This window comes from Mastigoproctus giganteus, chromosome 10 (genome assembly GCF_048544385.1).
Source record: "Mastigoproctus giganteus isolate SK-2022 chromosome 10, ASM4854438v1, whole genome shotgun sequence".
NCBI classification, from domain to species: Eukaryota; Metazoa; Arthropoda; class Arachnida; order Uropygi; family Thelyphonidae; genus Mastigoproctus; species Mastigoproctus giganteus.
The window spans coordinates 82,819,470-82,843,069 of record NC_143584.1 but is presented as its reverse complement, the minus strand read 5'-3'; the positions used below and the strand labels follow the sequence as shown (position 1 = coordinate 82,843,069).

At 38.4% G+C, this 23,600-nt stretch overlaps 1 protein-coding gene across 1 annotated transcript in view; it reads left to right on the top strand.

Moving 5' to 3' along the window:
- The window catches only part of LOC150079124 (uncharacterized), a 243,579-nt gene that overhangs the window by 28,115 nt on the left and 191,864 nt on the right, over window positions 1–23,600 (top strand). The window contains exon 2 of the mRNA XM_090383381.1: window positions 22,682–22,913. Within this exon, the coding sequence (XP_090239507.1) occupies window positions 22,692–22,913 (222 nt within the window). The 5' untranslated portion in view covers window positions 22,682–22,691. The remainder of the gene's footprint in view (window positions 1–22,681; window positions 22,914–23,600) is intronic.

The following is a 23,600-nucleotide window of genomic DNA, read 5'->3' as shown; positions in this document are numbered from 1 at the left end:
CACTTCGTCCTTTGATTTCTCTATATGAACAGACACATTTGCACAACTCTTATCCCATGATGTCATCATAATTTATGGCCAAAGGCTTGCCACGACCCACTTTGGATAGATACTATCAGCTCCATGCGTCTTATTTACTTTTAGCTTAAAATTTCTCTTCTAATCAGTAAATATGGTACCACATGATTTGTATGTTAATCTGAGATTACTACTACTCATATCAGTACCTTGCATTTGTCAATGTTAAACTTCAACTGCCATTTCTCAGCCCATTGGCCTGAATTCCTATCATTAACCACTGTGCCAAAGTTGTATCCTCTGCAGACAGACAGACATTAAGCCTGATATACCTTCATCAATAGCATTAATAAATACTGTCCCTTAAAATAGTATTCACCGTTGAAGCAACTAGACCTAATTCTGTGCAATAGATGACAAACTTTGTCCTGCTTCGCACTTCTTAATTAATCGTCTTCATTTCTAAATCAATTTTGTTTCGTTTCCTAGAAATGGCACTTTCTGTTGGTCCCTTTCCCTTCACCATTGTAATAAGTAAATAGGAATGAAGAGAAGATTCTGAAAATTTATTTATATGTTTTTTATGATTGAAGATTTCAGTGAAGGGAAACACATTTCACCATAATAATGTAACCACGCCACACCATTCCAGTTATTGATGTTATCGCAAATGCAGTAAGATTGCGTTTACTACCTGTTTTTAATAGATTGCTTTAACAGAAAAGCCCAATAAACTGGAAAGTGCAAATTGTTTTTATTGTTTTATGGGAGTGATCTCCAGAAATGTGTTTTAGAAAGTGCTAGAACTAGTACAGAGAAGGGCAACAAGACTGGTGAGAGGAACAGAGGGGGTGCTCTTACCAAGAGAGGCCTAAGTCTGCAAGTTGCAGCATCTAGAGACTAGGCACATGGGAGTTGATCTGATTGAGGTGTATAAGGCCCTGAGTAAGTTCAGCAGGCTCATCTCTGATGGGATTCTCCCTCTTGCTCAGACCACAAACCTGAGGAGGCAAAAATTCAAATTGAGAAAAGACAGTTACAGAATAATGTGCAGAAATTTGCCTTCAGCCAGTGGGCGGTTGATTGTTGGAACAAACTGCATGCTCTCACTCTTCTACGGAGTGGTCTTCCTACTGGCAATAACCTATGCCTCAGGCATTTGTTACCGTTGAGCTGCTCTCGTAACGATCAGGAAAAAGCAAGATACCATCCAGATCTCCATCCTGCTCACCATTATGCGGGCCTGCTGTACAATGACCACACATGAACTGCAGGTGCTGGCTGGCCCCCTCCCACTGGGCCTGGAGGTGGTTCGATGCAGGCTCATTTACTATCTATCTAAGGGTACATCAGTCAACTTCATGAAGTTTACCACAGACCTTGCCAACAACCAAAAAGCAGAGAAGATATGACTCACTTTCCACTTCCAGCAGGTTTCACAGACAAGATGGACAAATTCCACCAAAGGGGAAATAACAAAGAAATTTGTAACCTATGTGGACAAGGTCTACCCTAAAGACAAGACTGAATTTTAGAAGGATTGAAATCAACTAAGTTATCTTTAACCCACTGGAGAATTACCTGGAGAACTGCATTTAAAAACTGGTTGTGGATATTTGAAAAGTTGAAGCTTTGTGCAGGACAAGGTTTCTTAAATTGGAAGGTGGAATGCAACGTGATATCATCAGCAGAACTGTGGATAGTTTTTCCCAATCAATGGAAGAACATCATTAATGTACAAGAGGAAAAGAGTGGGAGACAGATCTGAACCTTGGGGAACACCAGCATTAGTGTAGAACTTAGAAGACAGAGCCATCTACCATCACCCACAGTGAGCGGTCAGAAAGAAAACTGGATACTGAATTCCAGAAAATAGTTGGTAACCCATAAGATGGAAGCTTATTTAGAAAACCTTTATGTTAAACCCGATCAAAAGCCTTTGAAATCATAAGAGCAACTGCTTGAGTTTTACCAAACTTTTCCATTGATTTTGTCCATAGATAGATAACATAAGCCAGAATATCACCAGTGGATTGACACTGACGAAATCCATACAGGAATCATTGATCAGATGGATGGCTTAAGAGTTGGTGGTTAATTGATTTCTTCATTACTTTAGAAAGAATAGAAGTAAGTACAATGGGACAATAATTAGATGGGAGAGATTTATCATCCATTTTAGAAACTGGCTGGATATGAGCAAATTTCCAATCAGAAGGAAAAACACCTTTGGAATAAGAAAGTGAAAAAAGCGACATAGAACAGGAGTAAGTTCAGGAGCACAGATTTTGAGAACAAGTGGAGAAATACCATCAGGACCCGGAGCTTTCTTAGCATCAAGTTTAATCAAAATCATTCTGACATCCTTTTGACGGAAGACCACAGGTGGCATTGAATGGAGTGTACTGGTAATGATGGGAGGTGGTTTACTAAGATCATCAATACACAAGTTGGAAGAAAAATAGGATGCTAGCAGGTTATCTTTGGCTGAAGTGGCAATAGAACCATCTGGTTTTGACAAAGGTGGGTGCAGATATGGGCCAAAGTTGCGGCAAACAGCTTTGGCAAGAGACCAGGATACTCTGCTACCCTTTGGACAAGAAGCAAGTTTTCTACTGTTAGCCTATTTGAAATCTAGTTTGGACTGATTAATAACCGCTTTACAATTGTTGCGAGCTGTGGTGTAGACTGAAACTGAAGATTTGGAAAAAAGCTAATTACGATATGCAACATTCTTCTCTTGAATAGCACATTTATTGGAAAAACCAAGGTTTAGATAAAAGATCAAGGATTCCGTCAGTACAAGAATAATTTCACTGACACAATTTGAGCAAACGTTAACATTAGAAGATTTGAATCAGTAATCTGACCAAGGAAAAGAAGAAAAGAAATCTCCCAGGTCATTCCATTTTGCATCCTTGTAATAGCAAACAACACAAGGTTGGGAATAGCTATGAGATAAAGCTTCCATTGGAGAAGAGGCCATCACCAACATGTGATTTGAGGTGCCTAGAGGACCACTCATCTTGACTGTATTTAAAAGGGTTGTTTGTGAGAAAAGATCAAACATGTTGGCTGCATGGTTAGAATTATCTGGTATTCTGGTAAGTAAATGAACAATCTGTGTGAGGTTATTAGTAATTGCAAAAGCCTCAGGATCTCGACCAGCAGAGTCTGTTTGACTAGAAAACAAAAGCCAGCTGGAGTTGTGGACATTAAAATCACCAAGGAAAATTACCTTACTTTATACGAGGTTGGAGTGGAGAATGTCAAATTTCAAAGAGCAGTCAGTGTTCCAAGTGATTAGTGGAGTTGGGAGAATGATTGCGGTAACAGATGAATTTGATAGAATGTAATAGAGGGATTTTAAGCCAGAGAAATCAAAGAGAGGAGATTCCAAATTACTAAATCTGACAGGGAATATCAGAATGGACATATGCACAAGTACCACTTTTGGAGCAAAAGGAATCATACAAGAATAATTTGGACAACTGAAATGAGTAGTGGTTGAATCTACTGGTACATGGGGTTTGGCAGACTGTAAGTGGAAATGAATGTCATTGAGATTAGAACTGAGACCACATATATTTGTGAAATGGACAAGGAAGTGTGTGGGAGGTTTAGATCTTTTTGCAGATAAGTTTATCTTAATTTGACAATTCATGGTATATTCAGTAGTAAAGAAAGTTTGGGGGGGGAGGGGAGGGAACATGCTGTGTGAAGTAATGAAATTTTTGGATATGGTGTACGTGTAGTAAGAATATACCCAGCTCCTTGACATAATGTGGCCTCGACAACCCCCACATACACTACTACTACTAGGCACTATCTGGCAGAATAGAGGCAGTGAGATTATACACTAGCTGATCTCTGGAAGCCTCCTAGATCATTACCAATTGGTTCTGTCTAGCAGCTGGCCTGCGAACACCATTTTAGAGCTCTATCCTCTAATTGTAAGAAAGATTTGATCTTGCCATGATATCCATCATAACCTTAAATGGAAGAGATGGGGAAAGGTTTGGCAGAGCTTTGCTTTGGAGACTAAACATGGGTTTTCAAGTCCCCCATTTCAAGTCTCCAATAAGCAAAGTGGTGGTATTCCACCAGGTGGAGAGAGAGTCATCTACCACCTAGTATTGTCTGGCTGCACAGATGGATGGTATTCCTCCATGTGGTGTAGGCACTACACCTTGATCTATGCTAACATTGGTTCTCATCTCTGTGGGTGCCATATTTCAGGACTTGCACATGGGGGTTATACTTAGAGTTACTAACAGTCCCATCATTGTGAAGGTGCAAGCAGAGGATTTGGCTGTCACAGACTGACTGGACTTTGCCAAAATTAGGTCTGTTCGACTTGAGTGTCACCTGAATATCAAAAACTAAATTGATGGAACTGAATCACAGGATATATAAATCAGTATTTTAATTTTAAGTTAAGAAACAGTAGTGTTTTATTTTTAATTTTTAAAGTTAATCTATTTCAAGTTCAGATTTTGCCAACAAAGAAAAACTTGCTAAGTTCCGATTCATTTAAAAAGCATTGAATTGGGACCAATCAACTGTTCAGTCACTAAAATAGAAAATTTTACAAATTTTCCATTTTGTTGACTGAACAGTTCTTGTTTTTTAAAGGAATTTTATTTTCATTTTTGCGCTTTCATTAATTTGATTACTTTAATAAATTGCTGTGGCAACAACGGTAACATCCTATCCATATAGATGACCTAGGCAGTTATTTAGTGTCACTTTCGGCGGGGGGGGGGGGGTCCATATAGGCAAATGGTGGTTGTCTAGATGACTAAATTTGTGGGAAATAATCAAGTTTTAAAAAATTAAAATGAAAAAGATGGAGAAAAAAATGAATAAAATAAAAGATGTTATTATTTCATTTCTCATGTTTATACAGTGGAAATATGGCATTTCATTTCTCTACGTTTATGAGACTGTATAATCCATATTTAAGAGTTAGCTCTAGAACTGATTACCTATTCCCAGAAATAATTTCTGGGTTCATGTTACCATTACCTGGAATGTCTGGTAATCCTAATTTAACTTAATTAATGCAGTGGTCTTATTTGCTCACAGTAGAACAAATTTGTCTTTGCAGTGAGTTGCCCAAATTATTGCAAACAAATAATATTGCTAAAAGCGTAAACTGCCATTTATTTAGAATATAAGACAGTGGTTAAATGGCTATTAACCTCTGTTGCTTGTTGTAGTTCTTCATGACCTGTTGGTGGTAGGACAAGTGAATGATGCTGCAGGAGTAACTGTTTTGTTACTGCTGGAATTGATGAGTTGCTGTGCTGTTTGGGAACCTATGGGGGTCTGAGAACTTTTCTCAGTCTGATCTGTGCTTGTTAACAGGAAAGACTGCTTCTACAAGGATGGGATACACTTAAATAGAAAGGGTGCAAGAATATTTGCTGATGCTATTGAGGCAGTGTTAGGTGGGAATATATGGACTAATAGATTAAAAGTAGCCGCTGACAGAGGTGAAAGTGATTCTTGCACTGCTTCTATTGGAATGAGCAGCAGCCTGAAAAACAAGATGCAGGGGATTTCAAAGACTGCTGGGAGTCATTGTGGTACAAGTAAGTAAACACATGGGTTGTGTTAGGGGTAGCTAAGAATAGGCACAGGGTGCATGTATACTTGCGTGTACACCTGCACACGCTTCTTGATTAGACCAGGGTTCGAGCCCGTCAGCACAAAATACGGAGGATGCAGAAAGGTCAGGGAGTGACCATCGCATATCCTGGAGTAGTATGGCCTTAGTTGCTAATGCTCCTAAAAACCAAATAACAATAACAAGCATGTACACCAATGCTAGGAGTTTGGTAAATAAATTTGATGAATTTGAGGTATTGCACAAAACATCAAAGGCAGATATTGTTGGGATATCAGAGACGTGGTGTCACACAGATATAAGAATGCAGAACTGGAATTTGGGGAGTACAATGTGTACAGAAAGGATAGACAGGATAGGAAGGGAGGAGGGGTTATGCTATTAGTTAAGAAATCCAAGGAGGTACAGCCAGTCGACATTGCTGTATACTGCAGTGTCGAGTCAGTTTGGTGTGACATAAGCACAGGGAAATCAAAATTCAGAGTAGGAGTGTGTTATAGGCCTAATGACTCTGATGAGTATAATAAAAAACTGTACAGGGAAATAGAGTGGGCTAGAGAATCAGTCTTATAATGGGGATTTTAATTTCCCAGATATTGACTGGAATTTGTGGGTTGGTCACACGCACACGCACGCACACACACACTAGCAGTGCTTTTGTGGATTTATTGGATGACTGTTTTCTACATCAGCATGTTTGGGAGGCAACTAGAGGGAGTAATACTCTTGATTTGATTATCAGTAGTGATTCTTCATACATTAAGAATCTGCAGATAAAGAAACCACTAGGTGACAGTGATCACAGTGTGCTGAAGTGGGATTTACTTAAAGAAGTAACTACCATCAAGGGAAGAATTTTTGCTTTCGTAAAGGTGACTGCGGAGGTCAGAGACAATATTTAAATTGTATACGGTGGGACTAACTGATGTTACCAATAACAAATTCAAAATGGGAAGCATTCAAAGAATTAATCTTGGAAGCTACTAGAGGCTTTATATACCAACTAAGAAATATTGTTCAAGGTTTAGGCCTAAATGGATGTCAGATGAACTAATGAGACATATGGCAAAGAAGATAAATGCATGCGATACATATAAATTATTGGGTGACACAGAAGCCTGGAAAACAAGATGCAGGATATTTCAGAGACTGCTGGGAGTCATTGTGGTACAAGTAAACACATGGGTTGTGTTAGGGTAGCTAAGAATAGGAATAGGTCCATGTATACTTGCATGTACACCAATGCTTGGAGTTTGGTAAATAAATTTGATGAATTTGAGGTATTGCACAAAACATCAAAGGCAGATATTGTTGGGATATCAGAGACGTGGTGTCACACAGATATAAGAATGCAGAACTGGAATTTGGGGAGTACAATGTGTACAGAAAGGATAGACAGGATAGGAAGGGAGGAGGGGTCATGCTGTTAGTTAAGAAACACACAAAATCCAAGGAGGTACAGCCAGTCAACATTGCTGTACACCGCAGTGTTGAGTCAGTTTGGTGTGACATAAGCACAGGGAAATCAAAATTGAGAGTAGGAGTATGCTATAGGTCTAATGACTGATGAGTATAATAAGAAACTGTACAAGGAAATAGTGGGCCAGTAAATCAGACAGTCTTATAATGGGGGATTTTTATTTCCGAGATATTGATTGGAATTTGTGTGTTGGTCACTCATACACAAGCAAGGCTTTTTGTGGATTTATTGGATGATTGTTTTCTACATCAGCATGTTCAGGAGGCAACTAGAGGGGGTAATACTCTTGATCTGATTATCAGTAGTGATTCTTCATGCATTAAGAATCTGCAGATAAAGGAACCACTAGGTGGCAGTGATCACAGTGTGCTGAAGTGGGATTTACTCAAAGAGGTAACTACCATCAGGGGTAAATGGAAGGGTTTTTGCTTTCGTAAAGGCGACTACGATTGTCTGAGCCAGTGTTTAAATTCTATACAGTGGGACCAATTTGATGATGTTACCAACAGCAAATTCAAAATGGGAAGCATTCAAAAACTTATCTTGGAAGCTACTAGGCTTTACATACCAACTAAGAAATATTGTTCAAGGTTTAGACCTAAATGGATGTCAAATGAACTAATGAGACATGGCAGAGAAGAAAAGTGCATGGGATACATCTAAATTAATGGGTGACATGGAAGTCTATGATAGATATAAGCTGGTCTGTAACCAAGTCACAAAGGAGATTAGGCAGGCAAAGGTAGATTATAAGAAATCCTTGGCAAAGGATGCAAAGAAAAGAGTTCTTTACCTATGTAAAATCTAGAGGGAAAGGGATGAATCAGATTGGTCCACTGGATATTGATGGTTCAGCAGTTGAGGCTCCTGCTCAGGTAGCTAACAAACCAAACAAGTATTTTGCATCTAAATTCACATTTTTTTTTTTTTTTTTTTTTTGGTAGTTGTTGGCACATCCGCTTCTGTGGCCATAATGAACCTCCCAAAGTTTTTGCAGTACTTCGATCCAAGCCCGAGGTGGGATTCGAACCCGCGACCTTTGGGTCGCCAAGCAGGCACATTATCCACCTGGCTAGCCTGGTCGACAACTACATTCACACACGAGGAGTTAATCAGGAAGGGGAATACCAGAGGTGAAGTATTCTCTGGCACTGGGCTAGATGATTTTGTAATAACTGAGAGGAAAGTGGAGGAGAAATTATTGAGGATAAACATAAAAAAGGCACCTGGGGTGGATGGGATCTATCCAGTTATATTAAAGGAGGCAGCAAAGGAAGTAAGTGAACCCTTAGCCATAATTATGAGAGCTTCTTTGGACTCAGAGGAGGTACCCATAGACTGGAGATGTGCAAATGTTACCCCAATTCACAAAGGAGGAACAAAGGCTGACACAAGTAATTATAGACCTGTGAGTTTAACTTCCGTTTCAGGAAAATTAATGGAGGCACTGCAGGATCATCTAGACAATGCTTCAGTTATAGCTCAAACACAGCATGGTTCTGTTAAGGGAAAGTCTTGGCTGACCAATTTGATTGGATACTATGATGCAGTCACAAAAGAAATGGATGCAGAGAATAACTTGGATATTATATATTTGGATCTTAGAAAGGCTTTTGATACTGCTGCACATGGAAGACTGCTGCACGAATTGGAGCAGTGTGGCATTGGAGGCAAATTGCTGCTATCGATAAAGGGATGGTTGAGAGGGAGAAGACAGAGAGTGGTAATCAATGGACACAGCTCATTGTGGACTAATGTTATTAGTGGAGTCCCTCAGGGTTCAGTGTTGTCCATTGTTGTTTTCTGTATTTATAAATGATAGGTATATCAAGCTTAATGTCCAAGTTTGCAGACGATACAAAGGATGGCAGGGTTGTTAAGGACACTACTGATGCTATGCTGCTGCAACAGGATCTGGAAAGGTTGAACAGATGGGCTGAGAGGTGGCAAATGAAGTTTAACATTGACAAATGTAAAGTACTACATATGGGAAACAGTAACCCCAGAGCAATGTATCAACTCTGTGGTACTACACTGACAGTGGTAGAGAATGAAAAGGACCTGGAGGTAATTTTGCAGGCAGATATGAAGTTTTCTGAGCAGTGCAGATGGGCTGCAAGAGTAGCTCATGGTGTCTTGTCAATGATATACAGGAATTTTTCCTAGCAGAGATAAGGAGGCGATTATCCCCTTGTATAAGGCAATAGTCAGGCCAAACCTTGAGGTACTGTATACAGGTCTGGAGGACTCATTTTAAGAAGGGTGTAGAGCTGTTGGAATGTGTACAGAGAAGGACAAAAAACTAGTGAATGGAACAAAGGTTTAAGTTTTGCAGACTACTGTGTTTTGCCAACTAGGCACCTGCGAGGTGATCTGATTGAAGTATATAAAGCCTTGAATGGTTTGAGCATGCTCAATGCCGATGGGAATCTTCCTCTTGCTCAGAATAATCACCTGAGAGAGCATAAATTCAAATTGAGGAAAGACAGTTGCAGCATAGATGTGTGAAATTTTACCTTTAGCCAGCTGGTTGTTGATTGGTGGAACAGACTTCCATCTTTTGTTGTGGAAGTTGATAGCCTAAATAAATTTAAGGCTGAACTGGACAGATATTTGGAACAAACAGAGGGCTGAAATGGGAGCTTTATTTTTTTTTTTTTTGTTGTTGCTGCATAAGCTTGTTTTCTTGCATTGTGTCCCTCTTCTAATGCTAATGCTCTGGGTTTTTCTGAACAGAATAAGTTTGATGGGGGGGAAATGCATTTTTAGACTTCAAGGTGCTTCCAAAGCTAAAAGCCCATATGCATTTCCTAATTCTTAAACTCAAACTTCCACACAGAAGTATTTTATGCCAAAAGCGATAACTAAGTTCAGCAAAATATTAAAATTTCACACACCCCAAAATACATCACACTTCAATAAATAAGACCACCCTATTTAAAGAGAACTTCACTACTCCCAGTGAGTAGAGTTATTGTCTGTGTCACTGGAGGTTAATTTCTCCTACATTCCTTTCTTACAAGAGCTGTCCTTCTCTTAGATACTTTACAGAAAACTTTCATCTCCACAGCCCGATACAGACAGCACCCTCGCTTTGCCCACTGTTGCAAGTCTCACTGCATTATTCCAAAAGGTTTTCACTACAAGGCACCCATCTCATGATCATATGGATTGTGTCTGCCTCAGCTTTGGCTTAAAGACCATGTAGATTTGGATTGGCTACTTACATCAAGATCTCCAGAGAGCCTGTCAGCAAGGCCGTAAACACCCTTGAATTTAAAAGTTTGGTTTCTTTTTCAACCTTTTCTGGTGTCAATCAAACTTTATTCTCTCAGGCAGTCCACGAGTCTAACTTGTATCACTTGCAGCAACAAGATAAGTTCAACAGCTTACTTTGAGAAGCCTACACTGCGAACCACCCACACAGGCCCCACAGTCAGTCACTCTTGCTTCATCCTGAATCTAAGCAGCAAGCACTTATCTAGGGAACAGGTGGAGCTTCTTGCCCTTGGGCTGAATTTTGCAGTATTACCTTGAAGTCCTCCCATCACACAACTTGCTGGCCCCAGGTGCCAAGCAATTTTTTGATCAAGTGTCTTTTCCAGTAAATTAGCACTCTTTCTTGGTGAAATAAAACTGTTTCCTTATTTTTGGCATTACATTAACACTCAATTCATTCAGTAAAGAAAGCACTTTACTAGATCAAAAGGAAAAGTAACCTTTTTCTTCTCTTAATTTTTTGTTTTACTAACCTACTACTGCTTGGTCACTGCTCCTTCCACGTGGCGGGGCCAGTAACCTGCAGGGGGAAAGCTCTCCCTTCCAGGACGAAATGGAGCAAGCAGTTTCTAAAACCCAGAAATCCACTGGGTGCATAGATTGAAACCCTTACAGGGTGAAAACAGTTGGAGACTGATTTTGTTGCAGCTAAATGTCAAAAGACTGACTAGCCAGAATCAGAACTCCAACTTTCCCTATTATTCACTTGAGCCAAGAACAACCTATTGGCAAACTCGCACCATTTCTGGTGCCGAAATGCCTAGAAAGCATAATAGGTATCCCCCAAGACAGTTTGCGCTTAAGATCAGGAGACTTACTGGTTGAAGTTCCCACTGCTCAACAATCTGAGCAACTATGAAACTAAAAACGTTTGGTGGAATTTCTGTTACAGTTTCACCACACGTTTCTCTGAACATGTTAAGAGGTGTCATCACGGAATGGCACTTCATGAATGTTTCAGATGAAGAGTTAAAACAAGAACTGAAAAATCGAGGAGTCATCAATGTCAGAAGGATAATGACAAAGAAAGACGCATACTTGTTCCTACTCAGAACGTAATACTCACTTTTGATAACTTTAAACCACCAACAGTGATCAAAGCAGGCTATCTTAACTGCTGTGTTAGAGTGTACATTCCAAACCCCTTGCACAGCTAAAAGTGCCAGAAGTTTAGGCACTAACAGACAGTCTGCAGAGGAGCAGCTGCCTGTGCTGCATGTAGATCCACTGTGCACACAAACACTGAATGCACAGCTACAACACCTAGTTGTCCAAACTGCAGAGAAGCACATCCGGTATTTTTCTAAGGAGTGTCCCCTTTGGAAACTCGAAAAACACATACCGCGATACAAAATTGAACACAATATCAAGAGACCAAAAATCTTTACCAGCCCTAAATACTAAGAAACCAACCTATGCTCAAACAACAAAAAGACATATCAATCGCAACCCAAACTGTGGTAATCATATCACCAAGCGAATTGCTATCTCAGCAGGCAAGGTCAGTATTGGCTACCGTATCAGTAAACCAAATGACTAGCAAACAAAGTAAAGCCATAAACACTCCAATTACTGTACAACCAAGTGCCTCCCCACAGCAAAACACTAAAGTAACTACTAATCCTGATGCAAACAAACCAAACAGATTGCCTGGATTTAGAAGATAGCTCACAGCAAGATGAGCACAGACTAGAATATTCACTGATGAGGATATGGATACTGGAAAACCATACTTTAGAGCGAAACAAACCTTCAGCCCCTGAAAACAAATCGAGGGTTCTACTAAACCCAAATAATACTTGTATTTCTGCAGTGGAACTGTAGAGGATATTGCAGTAATTTAAGATCTCCAAGATCTCCTCACACAATATGTTCCCATTGCTTTCTGCCTTCAGGAAACCAAACTAACCCCACATATAACTGTTCCTCTCCGGAACTATATAATTCATTGGCAAGATCGTGTTGTACACAACCCTAACAGGCGCCTCCGTGGGCAGGAGCAGCGGTGTGTAGCACCCGCTTCTTGATTAGACCAGGGTTCGAGCCCGTGACCACCAAATACGGAGGATGCGGAAAGGTCAGGAAATGACCACTGCATATTCCCGGAGCAATATGGCCTTAGTTGCTAATGCTCTTAAAAACTAAATAACAACAACAACAACCCTAACAATCGGGCGCATGGAGCTGTGGCATTGATAATCAATGCTCATATACCCTCCAAACCTTGAGGCAGTTGCAGTGCGGCGCCTCCGTAGCCAGGTGGGAAGGAGCAGCAGTGCGTAGCACACGCTTCTTGATTAGACCGGGGTTCGAGCCCGTCACCACCAAATACGGAGGATGCGGAAAGGTCAGGGAATGACCACCGCATATCCCGGAGCAATATGGCCTTAGTTGCTAATGCTCCTAAAAACCAAATAACAAACAAACAGTTGCAGTGCGAGTCAACGTTAATTTTGACTTGACTATCGTCTCATTATACTTGCCTCCTAATCAAAATATAAGCTTATACCGACTTAGAAGAACTAGTGGTACAACTTCCTCAACCTTACTTCATTCTAGGGGTCCTCAATGGTCATCATCCGTTATGAGGAAATAAAAACATGAACAAACGAGGACAAAAAAATTATAGAAAAGTTATAGACTAGCACAATTTGATTACTCTCAATAATGGCGTGTACACATATACCCATTTATGTACAGGATCTACTTCAGCTATTGATGTCTATCTATGCTCAGCATCCATATATCCTCTATTTAGATGGACTATTCATAGCAATCCACTGGGTAGTGACCATTACCCAGCGATATGCCAGATTGATAGAAACATCCCCCACTTTTCTAACAGAACTGTCAAATGGAACTTTTTCAAAGTGAAATGTGATATATATAAATAATTAGCAATATTGGAAGAAAGACAGGTCCAGCAAACATCCATAAACTTGGCCACAGAATATATATCTAATCAAATACTGGAAGGAGCAGCAGTGCGTAGCACATGCTTCTTGATTAGACTGGGGTTCGAGCCCGTCACCACCAAATACGGAATATGCGGAAAGGTCTGGGAATGACCACTGCATATCCCCAAGCAATATGGCCTTAGTTGCTAATGCTCCTAAAAACCAAAACAACAACAACATAATAAAATACTACAGGCAGCAGACCAAGCAATTAAACAATCTAACAAAATATTAGCATGCTTGAAATTTTGGTGGAATAATGAATGCAGCGCAGCTAAAAAAGAAAAGAACAAAGCATGGAACGTCTTCAGGAAGTTTCCAACAACTGCAAATCTCATCCACTTTAAACATGTTCGAGCAAAAGCAAAACTACTAGGCAGACCAGCAAAATGGAAGCATGGAGATGTTTTGCCTCCACAATTACAAGAACTACAAAAATGCAAACTATATAGGCCAAAATATGACGTACTCAAAACATCCATTCATCAACCTTCCCATACTAACTGTAAATGGTTGTGATGTTACAACAGCAGTGGAGATTGCAAATGCATTGGTGAATCGTTCGTGAAAATCACAGCCACGACATCTTACACACTTCATTTTCAGGTACACAAGGTGCAGCTTGAGAAGCATTTAATCAGCATCTAGTGCCGCATACAATCTCCCTTTCACAGTGACAGAATTGCATCATGCTTTAGCCACACCACCAAACTCAGTGCAACAGGACCAGATGGAATACACTACATCATGATAGTACAACTTACTGAACCAGCCCTTAAGACATTATTACTTTTTTTTATGATAGAAATTTCAAAGAGAATACCTTCCCAGACAAATGGCATCACACTTATGTTTAGGCATTTCAAAAACCAGGAAAAGATCCTGCAAATCTACAACATTACCGACATATTGCACTCACCAGCTGTGTGAGCAAAGTCCTGGAAAAAATTATCAATACCTGCCAAACCCGGTTTCTAGTCCCAAACAGCCTTTTTACCCGGTACAATATTGTTTCCGTGATGGTAGATCCATGCTTGATGATCAGGGCAGAAATAAACATCCATGATGCTTTTGTACGAAAAGAACACCGTGTTATGGTTCTCTTTGACATGGAAAAAGCGTTTAACACAGCTTGGAGGTATGACATAATGCAAACCTATACGATCTAGGACTACGCAGACACCTGCCAAAGTTTATCAGAAATTTCCTATGCTATCGCTCATTTCAAGTTAGATTAAACAATCAGTTATTTTTAAATTTTATCCAGGAAGAAGGGGTTCCACAAGGTTCAGTACTAAGTGCCACCCTATTTAGCATAATAATGAACTCCACAACATAGGATCTACCACAAACAGTATCCACTACCCTGTATGCCAATGACTTCAGTGTCTTCTGCCATTTGCCTAATATGCGAGTGGTAGAAAGACAGTTGTAAGGTGCCATCAACAAATTGTAAAATGGTCACTAAACAATGGTTTTCACCTCTTGTCCAAAAGACTGTTGGCATACACTTCTGTAGAAAGCGTAACCTACATCCAGACCCAGAACTTCACATAGAAAGTCAAATCATATCAGTGGTTCTTAGTGTCTGCTTCCTTGGTGTGATTCTTGACTAAAAACTTACCTTCCACCAACATATAAAAGAGCTCCAGATTACTTGCCTTAAGAAGCTAAATATCTTAAGAGTATTATCTGGCACAACATGGGAGCCGACCGTTTTTGCTACTGCATTTGTATCATGCATTAATACAATCACATCCAGACTATGGCTCTGTGGTCTACAGCTCTGCTAGACCAAGTGCCTTACGTTGGCTTGATTTCGTACACCACAGTTCTCTTTGTCTTGCACTAGGGCCGTTCCGTACATCGCCAGTCCACTGCATATATGCTGAAGCAGCTGAAACCTTTTTACATCTACACAGACAAATGCTTCTGTTAAACTACACAGCAAAAGGCAACCGGACAACCCTACTCGGAATAGTCTTTTCTTGCCCAAATGGGAGAACCTTTACAGAGCCTACCCATCAAAAAACCCATTAACAGGGATACACCTGCATTCTTTGCTCAGTGACTGGCAAATTGACCTTAGCAAGATACAGCCTACCACTTTGCATACAATTCCTCCTTGGATGTATCACATACCGCTGAGCAACCTTTCACTCACATCGTTGGGGAAACACAGCTTACCCCAACAGAACATACTGCAAATGCATGCTGCCTTGAGAACCCAGCATACAGAGTACACGTCAATCTACTCAGACTGATCTAAAACTGATGCACATGTTGGTGCAGCAGGAGTATTTCCCAACCTTCCCATAGCCAAGAAACTCCCCATTGAATGCAGTAGCTACACTGCAGAACTCTATTATATTATATCTATATATAATTAAATTTCACCTTCTCAACAAATATTTTGCATAGTGTTATCTACACAGACTTAATTAGTGCTATCCAAGCTGTACAATAGAATAAAAATCATCATAACCTCTTATTCATACACATTTGGAACACCATGACCAAGTTAAATAAGAACAAAAAAAAATTCTCTTTTGTTGGATCCCTTTTCATGTTGGAATTGCTTGAAATGAACGTGCTGACCTAGCTGCCAAAACTGCTACATATCCTGTTGATCAACTCTTTAGCATAAAGAGTTGATCAACAGGATATGTAGCAGTTAATTATAAAGAAGCGAAGCCTTGAGCAATGACAACACATCTGGCAAAATCAAGTTGGTAACAAGCTTCTCCGTATAAAGAAAAATCTCAGGCTTTGGAAATCAAGTATACGTGAGAATAGACATAAAGTAGTATTAGCTTCACTATGAATAGGTTATACGTACCTGACACATCTCTTATCTTCCTCCAGGCACTGACCCACCACAGTGCTCAGGGTGCAACACTCAACTCACTGTCCAGTATGTACTTATTGATTGCCCTGAATACAGTACTGATTGACAAGCTGTGTTTACCTCATTTTCCACGACGAACACGTCTTTCAGTTTTTCTGACCTCCTAGCAGACGCCACACGTAACCAAAATTTTTGGTTTCCTTAAACAGATAAAACTGTACAATGCAGTATAAACTTGAATAACATCTATACAGATATAACTATGTATTTAACATCACCATAGATGCATTATGCCTACAAACAAACAACACACAACTCGCCATGGGAATAGAGGCGTCTTTAACCGAAAAAAATGCCAATGAAATTCGCTTCAAAGCTGCATCAATCTTGCAACGTGCTCGTATTGTCGCCTCTAGCTTACCGCCCTCATTTCGCTTAAGGGAGATGACATCATTGTCATTCTGCCAGCCAACAAGGGATGTCGCACTGTAGTTCTAGATCAATCTGAGTACCAGGAAAAAGCCCTGTCCTTTCTACATGACACCAATGTTTTTGAACTGGTACATTTCCCTCCCATCAAGGCCTTGGAGGGGTGGGAAGCCAGTGTCAATAGTTTAGTCTACAGCTGGTTCAAATCTAAGATTTCTAAAACCACAAGATTCTTGGATTTAAAAGGAAACTGAATCTTTGGAAAAATCATATTTGCAAAAGGAAATCTTGAAATGTTTCCACTGCTTGGGCTTAAGATTGAGGAAGGGTATCAGCAAGTCTCAAGTCTTATTGAAAACCACCTGGAAGAATTGCAGAACAAAATTGAGCAGTATTTTCCTCCCTTTCAAACACAAGTGTATGATTGGGTGAGGGACCCTTTCCGTGAATCTACTGTTCAGCCTGAGAATTTGACTTTGAGAGAAGAGGAAGAACTTTGTGAGCTGCAGTCTGATTGTACACTGAAGATGGTATTTCCTGATCTGCCCCTAGACAACTTCTGGATTTCTTTGAAAGAAGAGTATCCTGCCATTCATAGAAAAGCAATGAACATTTTGCTGCAACTTTCAACTTCTTACATATGTTAGCAAGCTTTTTCTTGTTTAAAAAGCATCAAGAGCAAGGACAGAAATCGTTTCATTTCAGTTGAAGATGAAATCCGTGTGTGTGCTTATCTCAAGTTCAACCCACAATTGAATATTTCTGCAGCAGAAAACAAGCCAGGTTTCACATTAAACAAGTAAATTTCATTCTTTATTTTCAGTTTCAAAAATAACACTTTTTATGTATAATAGGCCTATAAAAGAGATCAAGAAATCAACACTTGTATAATAATTTTGTAATTGCTAGGCCTATATTTGAGCCTGATCATGTCACTCACTATGAAAACGTTTTTCAAATGTTTTGCATAAAATTGTGTCTTAGGCTATATTTTATTTATATTATTTTGGCTTATGGTTTTGGTAGCTCTACTATTCAACATTATCAAAAAATTTCATGTTGTCAATAGCATTAATTAAAATTTTAATGTTATTGACAAATTGTAAATTTTAATCAATTTACAACCTTTATTTAAATCAAATCTACCAAGCCTACCTTTAGAAAAATTAAATCCCATTTTGGCTTAAGCCAGCTATTTGACAGAACTTTTTTATGAGTTTTTAAAATTTATGAAAAGGAAAGAAAGGTATTAATTTCAAGAAAGGTAGGCTAAATTAATCTTAACTACCTGTTTTTTTTTTTCTTTTTTCAAGAAAGGGCTAAAAAATTCATTTTTTAGCCAACCTTTAAATTTTAAAGGTTGGTTAAAATTTAAAAATTTAAAAAAGGGATAAACGAGTTTCCTCTACCTACACTACTGACTTGCATTACAGTTGATATCTTTGTGTGGGGAGGGGGAAACCACACAAAAAGAGTAGGCTAATAAGTTGTCAAAAATAAACAGATTCACAGAAAAATGTCATTCTCTACTCAAAGGAGCATTGACAATTATTATTGGATTATTATATCTACAAATTACTGATCACGTTAACATACCATGAGCTATAGATGTAATAATATTTATACAGGGGTTCCCTGAGACCTGAAAATTATTTCAAGTGTTCCTTCATGGTAAAAAGGTTGAGAAAGGTTAGTCTAGGTTGGAATTATTGTAACTCCAGTCTTCTGATCTTAGGGAAGAACTTGGCTAATATTGAACTGCGTAGTTTGAAGCCAACTAATAGTCTTAAAAATACTTTTGTACACAGATGTCCAAGGATCACAGTTATCTTGATTCTGGTCAAAATTTCACCATGACAGTTTTTTACATCCATTCTCAGTGAACTTTCAGAAGCTTCATTTAAAATTTGTAGCACACTATCAACCTTCCACGTTACCATACAAAATTCTCAGTCCATCAGACTATTTATATTTTCAAAAAATTTTAAATCAAAAATATCCCAACTTACTGACTTAATGGAAGATGTGATCAGTCTAATTTAACATGTTTTGTCTCCCATCACAAAGATGATGCAACAGGGATCACTAGGTCCATCAATTTGAATCATCTATTCTCTTGCTGTATGAAGGAGAAAAGTAGTACAAACCATTAAATCTATATAAGTATCCCAGTATATTGATAAATAGGTTAGCAGGTGATCAGCAATTTTCAAAATGTTCCAACATAAGATGGAGAAAAAAATCCTTCATTTCCTTTGACACCCCATAAAGAAGAATGGACATTTGAATCCAGTGTTAGTATAACATGAAACACCCTGAAACCAAAAATCTTAGTGTGCTAGAGTAGAAAGGCAAAAAAGAGCTCCCCTTTTAACCTGGAATATGCTGTAAACTTTCACATATACAAATGTATTAGGATTTTCTAACAAATTGGACACCTGTGACATATTCTCTTTACCTGTTTCTTTCCAGTCAGAATCGGTTAACTCTGACATCAAATCCATAAGGTTAACTTCACTGAAGGGCTACTCACTTCCAGCTGGTCCTTGCCCGCCATCATTTTTGGTGTACTTTTTGTTCTCCTTGCCATTTGTTAATTATGTGAGTAATAAATACTTTATACAATTAAAAGATGAACATCAAAATGTTTACAAATACAGTAAACCCCCGCTATTCGCGGTATCTGTATTCGCGGTTTCGCGTATTCGCGATCGCCGATTTAATATAAAATGAAACCTAAAAAAATGTGAATTTTAAAGCGCCGTGAATATTTTCCGCCATAAAAAAACATGGGCATGGCTAAAATTATCTTTCCCAGTCAAAACAGCGCTCAGTGGGTGAGGGGAGAGGGGTGACAAAATCGCGAGCGTGAATGTTTCTCGCTAATCCTTGTTCAATATGTGTTATGCGCTTGTTATGGAAGGTTTCGTCGTTTGCTTTTAATTTATATGTTTATAAATTGAATAAATTTATCAATTTATAAATTGATATGCTTACAAAAGTGATAAATCTACCGTTTTGCAGTGTAAAACAGACTTTTTCGAGTGTGTTAACGGAAGAAAGTGACTTTATTGTGGACAAGTTCTTTCTAACCCCTACAAAAATATGACTACGAATAACAAGAGAAATGTGAAAATATCAAAGAAGGTGATGACATTAGCGAATAAAATTGAGTTATTAGATAAAATTTCTAATGGTGAAAGTGTCTCCTCAGTGGCAAAACATTATAAAATCAATGAGTCAACGGTACGATCAATCAAAAAATCGGAAGAAAAAATCCGCCGTAGTGTCCGTGAAAACGCGCTAATTGCTTCAAAAATTTGCTCTGTAACTCGTGAAGTTAAATTAGAAAAAATGGAAAAAGCTTTAAATCTGTGGATAGAAGACTGAACTCAAAATAAAATTCCGTTAAATTCCACTCATCGTTCGTGAAAACGCAAAACTCCTTATCAACGCTTTAGCGAAACTGGTGATAGCACTGGCGGGATAAGTTTTTTAGCTAGCAAAGACGCTGGTTTGAAAGATTTGTTTGAAATTTCTAATAAATACTGTATTACATTTAATATTAAATTGTTTCTTATTTTCATTTCGATGCCATATGCTTGCATTTCACTATGTACTGTCTATGTATATAGTCATATTATGAAGGTACATATAATACATAGACAAAATTTTAGACTAGTTTTTCTTATATATTTCATACTTTGGAACGGAACCCCTTTATTACTATGGGAGCCATAACTCAGTATTCGCGTTTTCGGTATTCGCGGAATTTCTCAGGAACGTAACCCCCGCGAATAGCGGGGGTTTACTGTATTAGTATGATTATTGAATACAGACTAATGGTCAACTGCCACCACCTTTACAATACCACCTATATATATATATATATATATACAGTAAATCCCCGCTATTCGCGGTATCTGTATTCGCGGTCGCTGATTTAACATAAAATGAAACCCAAAAAAAGTGAATTTTAAAGCGCCATGAACATTTTCCACCATAAAAAAACATGGACGTGGCTAAAATTATCTTTCCCAGTCAAAACAGCACTCAGTGGGTGAGGGAGAGGAGTGACAAAATCGCGAGTGTGGATGTTTCTCGCTAATCCTTGTTCAGTATGTGTTATGCACTTGGCATGGAAGGTTTCATTGTTTTTAAATTTATATGCTTTTAAAATTGAATAAATTTATAAATTGATATGCTTACAAAATTGATAAATCTACCATTTTGCAGTGTAAAACAGACTTTTTCGAGTGTATTAATGGAAGAAAGTGACTTTATTGTGGACAGGTTCTTTCTAACCGATACAAAAATATGGCTACGAATAACAAGGGAAATGTGATGTTGTTGTTTGTTATTTAGTTTTTAGGAGCATTAGCAACTAAGGCCATATTGCTCCGGGATATGCGGTGGTCGTTCCCTGACCTTTCCGCATCCTCCATATTTGGTGGTGATGGGCTTGAACCCCGGTCTACATCAAGAAGCGTATGCTACGCACTGCTGCTCCTTCCCACCTTGGGGAAATGTGAATGCGAAATTATCAAAGAAGGTGATGACATTGGCAAATAAAATTGAGTTATTAGACAAAATTTCTGATGGTGAAAGTGGTCTTCTCAGTGGCAAAACATTATAAAATCAATGAGTCAACGATACGATCAATTAAGAAATCGGAAGAAAAAAATCCGTCATAGTGTCCGTGAAAACGCGCTAATTGCTTCAAAAATTTGCTCTGTAACTCGTGATGTTAAATTAGAAAAAATGGAAAAGCTTTAAATCTGTGGATAGAAGACCGAACTCAAAATAAAATTCCGTTAAGTTCATTCATTATTCGTGAAAAGGCAAAACTCCTTTATCAACACTTTAGTGAAACTGGTGATAGCACTGGCGGGATAAGTTTTTTTAGCTAGCAAAGGCGCTAGTTTGAAATTTCTAATAAATATTACATTTAATATTAAACTGTTTCTTATTTTCATTACGATGCCATATGCTTGCATTTCACTATGTACTGTCTACGTACATAGTCATATTATGAAGGTACCTATAATACATACATAGACAAAATTTTAGACTAGTTTTTCTTATATATTTCATACTTTGGAACGAAACCCCTTTATTACTATGGGAGCCATAACTCAGTATTCGCGTTTTCGGTATTCGCGGCATTTCTCAGGAACGTAACCCCCGCGAATAGTGGGAGTTTACTGTATATATATATATAGGTGGTATTGTAAAGTACACTGGTAGTATTTGTAAACACATGCACACACACACACATTAAAACTCAATTATAAAGAATCTGAAGCACATTGATAAAAAGCAAAGTCAAAAATGTTAGCTGCAAACAATTGGAGGGGGAAAGAAATGTATTCAGAATCTGAAGTTTCAAAATGAAATTGTACCTTAGTAAAGTCACTTAGCTGAACAGGGGAATAAGACTTCCCCTCTCCACTTGACCCCCACTATTAGAAAGTGGAGCTTTGATATTACCAAAACGCATGCAAAAAAAAAAAAGATTTTTTGCAATCTAGCAAAAGAAGCACTTTATATGTTGTTCAGATAATATTGCTTGGCTAGTGGGTGGGGGACTCTGGCATGGTGACTCCTGCTTCTGAATCAATTCAGAATAAATTGGGAAGGTGGGAGACTTCCCAAATGTATTTTGTTCAGAAATGTTAAACAGCAGACCTCACAGTGGCAGGAAATATGGTTCCAAAAGAAGTCATTTATAGGGCAATTGTAACTGTTTTTCAGAAAAAATAATAAATAAATAATGCAATGATTACTTTTCAGGTGTGCTACAATCCTAGTTATGAGGATTGTAGTTTTTTCTGTTTGTCTCTTTGTCTGTTTTCTGAATATTCCAGTCTTTGTACTTTTTTTGCAATATAAAATAATGGCATACAGAAAACTGGGAAGTTATTTCATATTTGCATCTTTAAGTAATTTTTTGATGTTTTGTATATACATTTATATTTAATTTGTGTTTTGACCTATAAATATATTCAGATGTGTGTAACACCCACCTTCTTTTAAAGATTCAAGAAAATGCCTTACAAAAGCAAAAGGAGAAATAAATCTTCAAGAAAGGAAATAACTAATCAGGAGAACATTGATCCTAGACAAGACCAGAAGACAATAAAACAGATGATATTGGAAGATTTTGATACTAATGTTGAAAGTGTGGTAGCAAAAATTGAAGCTGAAGCACAGAAGGCCTCTGAAAAAATTAAAGCAATATATGACAGACTGCTGATTGGCTTGCCTGTAGTGAGTAACATACTGAAAATAGATTAAATTAATGGGGTTTAGTTTTTTGTCTTTTAAATGATTTAAGGATATAAAAAGTAAATGATAATTTAAGTATTAAATGAAAATGTATCAGACATCCCTTACACAATATACTGAAATGTATTCCCTAAAAGCAGTATAAAATTTTTTTATTGACATTATTATTAGTGTATGGTGCAAGGAAGCCCTAGGTTTTTGATACACTGGCCAAAAAAAATAATAATAATAAACAAGCTGTTTGACTTCCTTCTCACTTAGGTATCTGTCCAGCTGATCTTTGAATTTCCTCTAGTTGTCAGCTTCAGTCACTCATGGAGGCAACTTATTTCAACAATTAACAATTCACTGGCTAAAAGAAAACTTCCTATAATCCTGGATACCACCACCCAGGCGGCACTGTTTCAGAGCTTGTTAGCTCCTCATTGGTTGGCTCCTTGATGGTATCTGCTGAGAATAAGTAAGTACTCATTGGTGAAGCATTACTTATTCAAGGTAGTGCTTCTTCTTATTTGGTTTTTAGGAGCATTAGCAACTAAGGCCATATTGCTCCGGGAATATGCGGTGGTCATTCCCTTAACCTTTCCGCATCCTCCGTATTTGGTGGTGACGGGCTCGAACCCCGGTCTCATCAAGAAGCGTGTGCTACGCACTGCTGCTGCTCCTTCC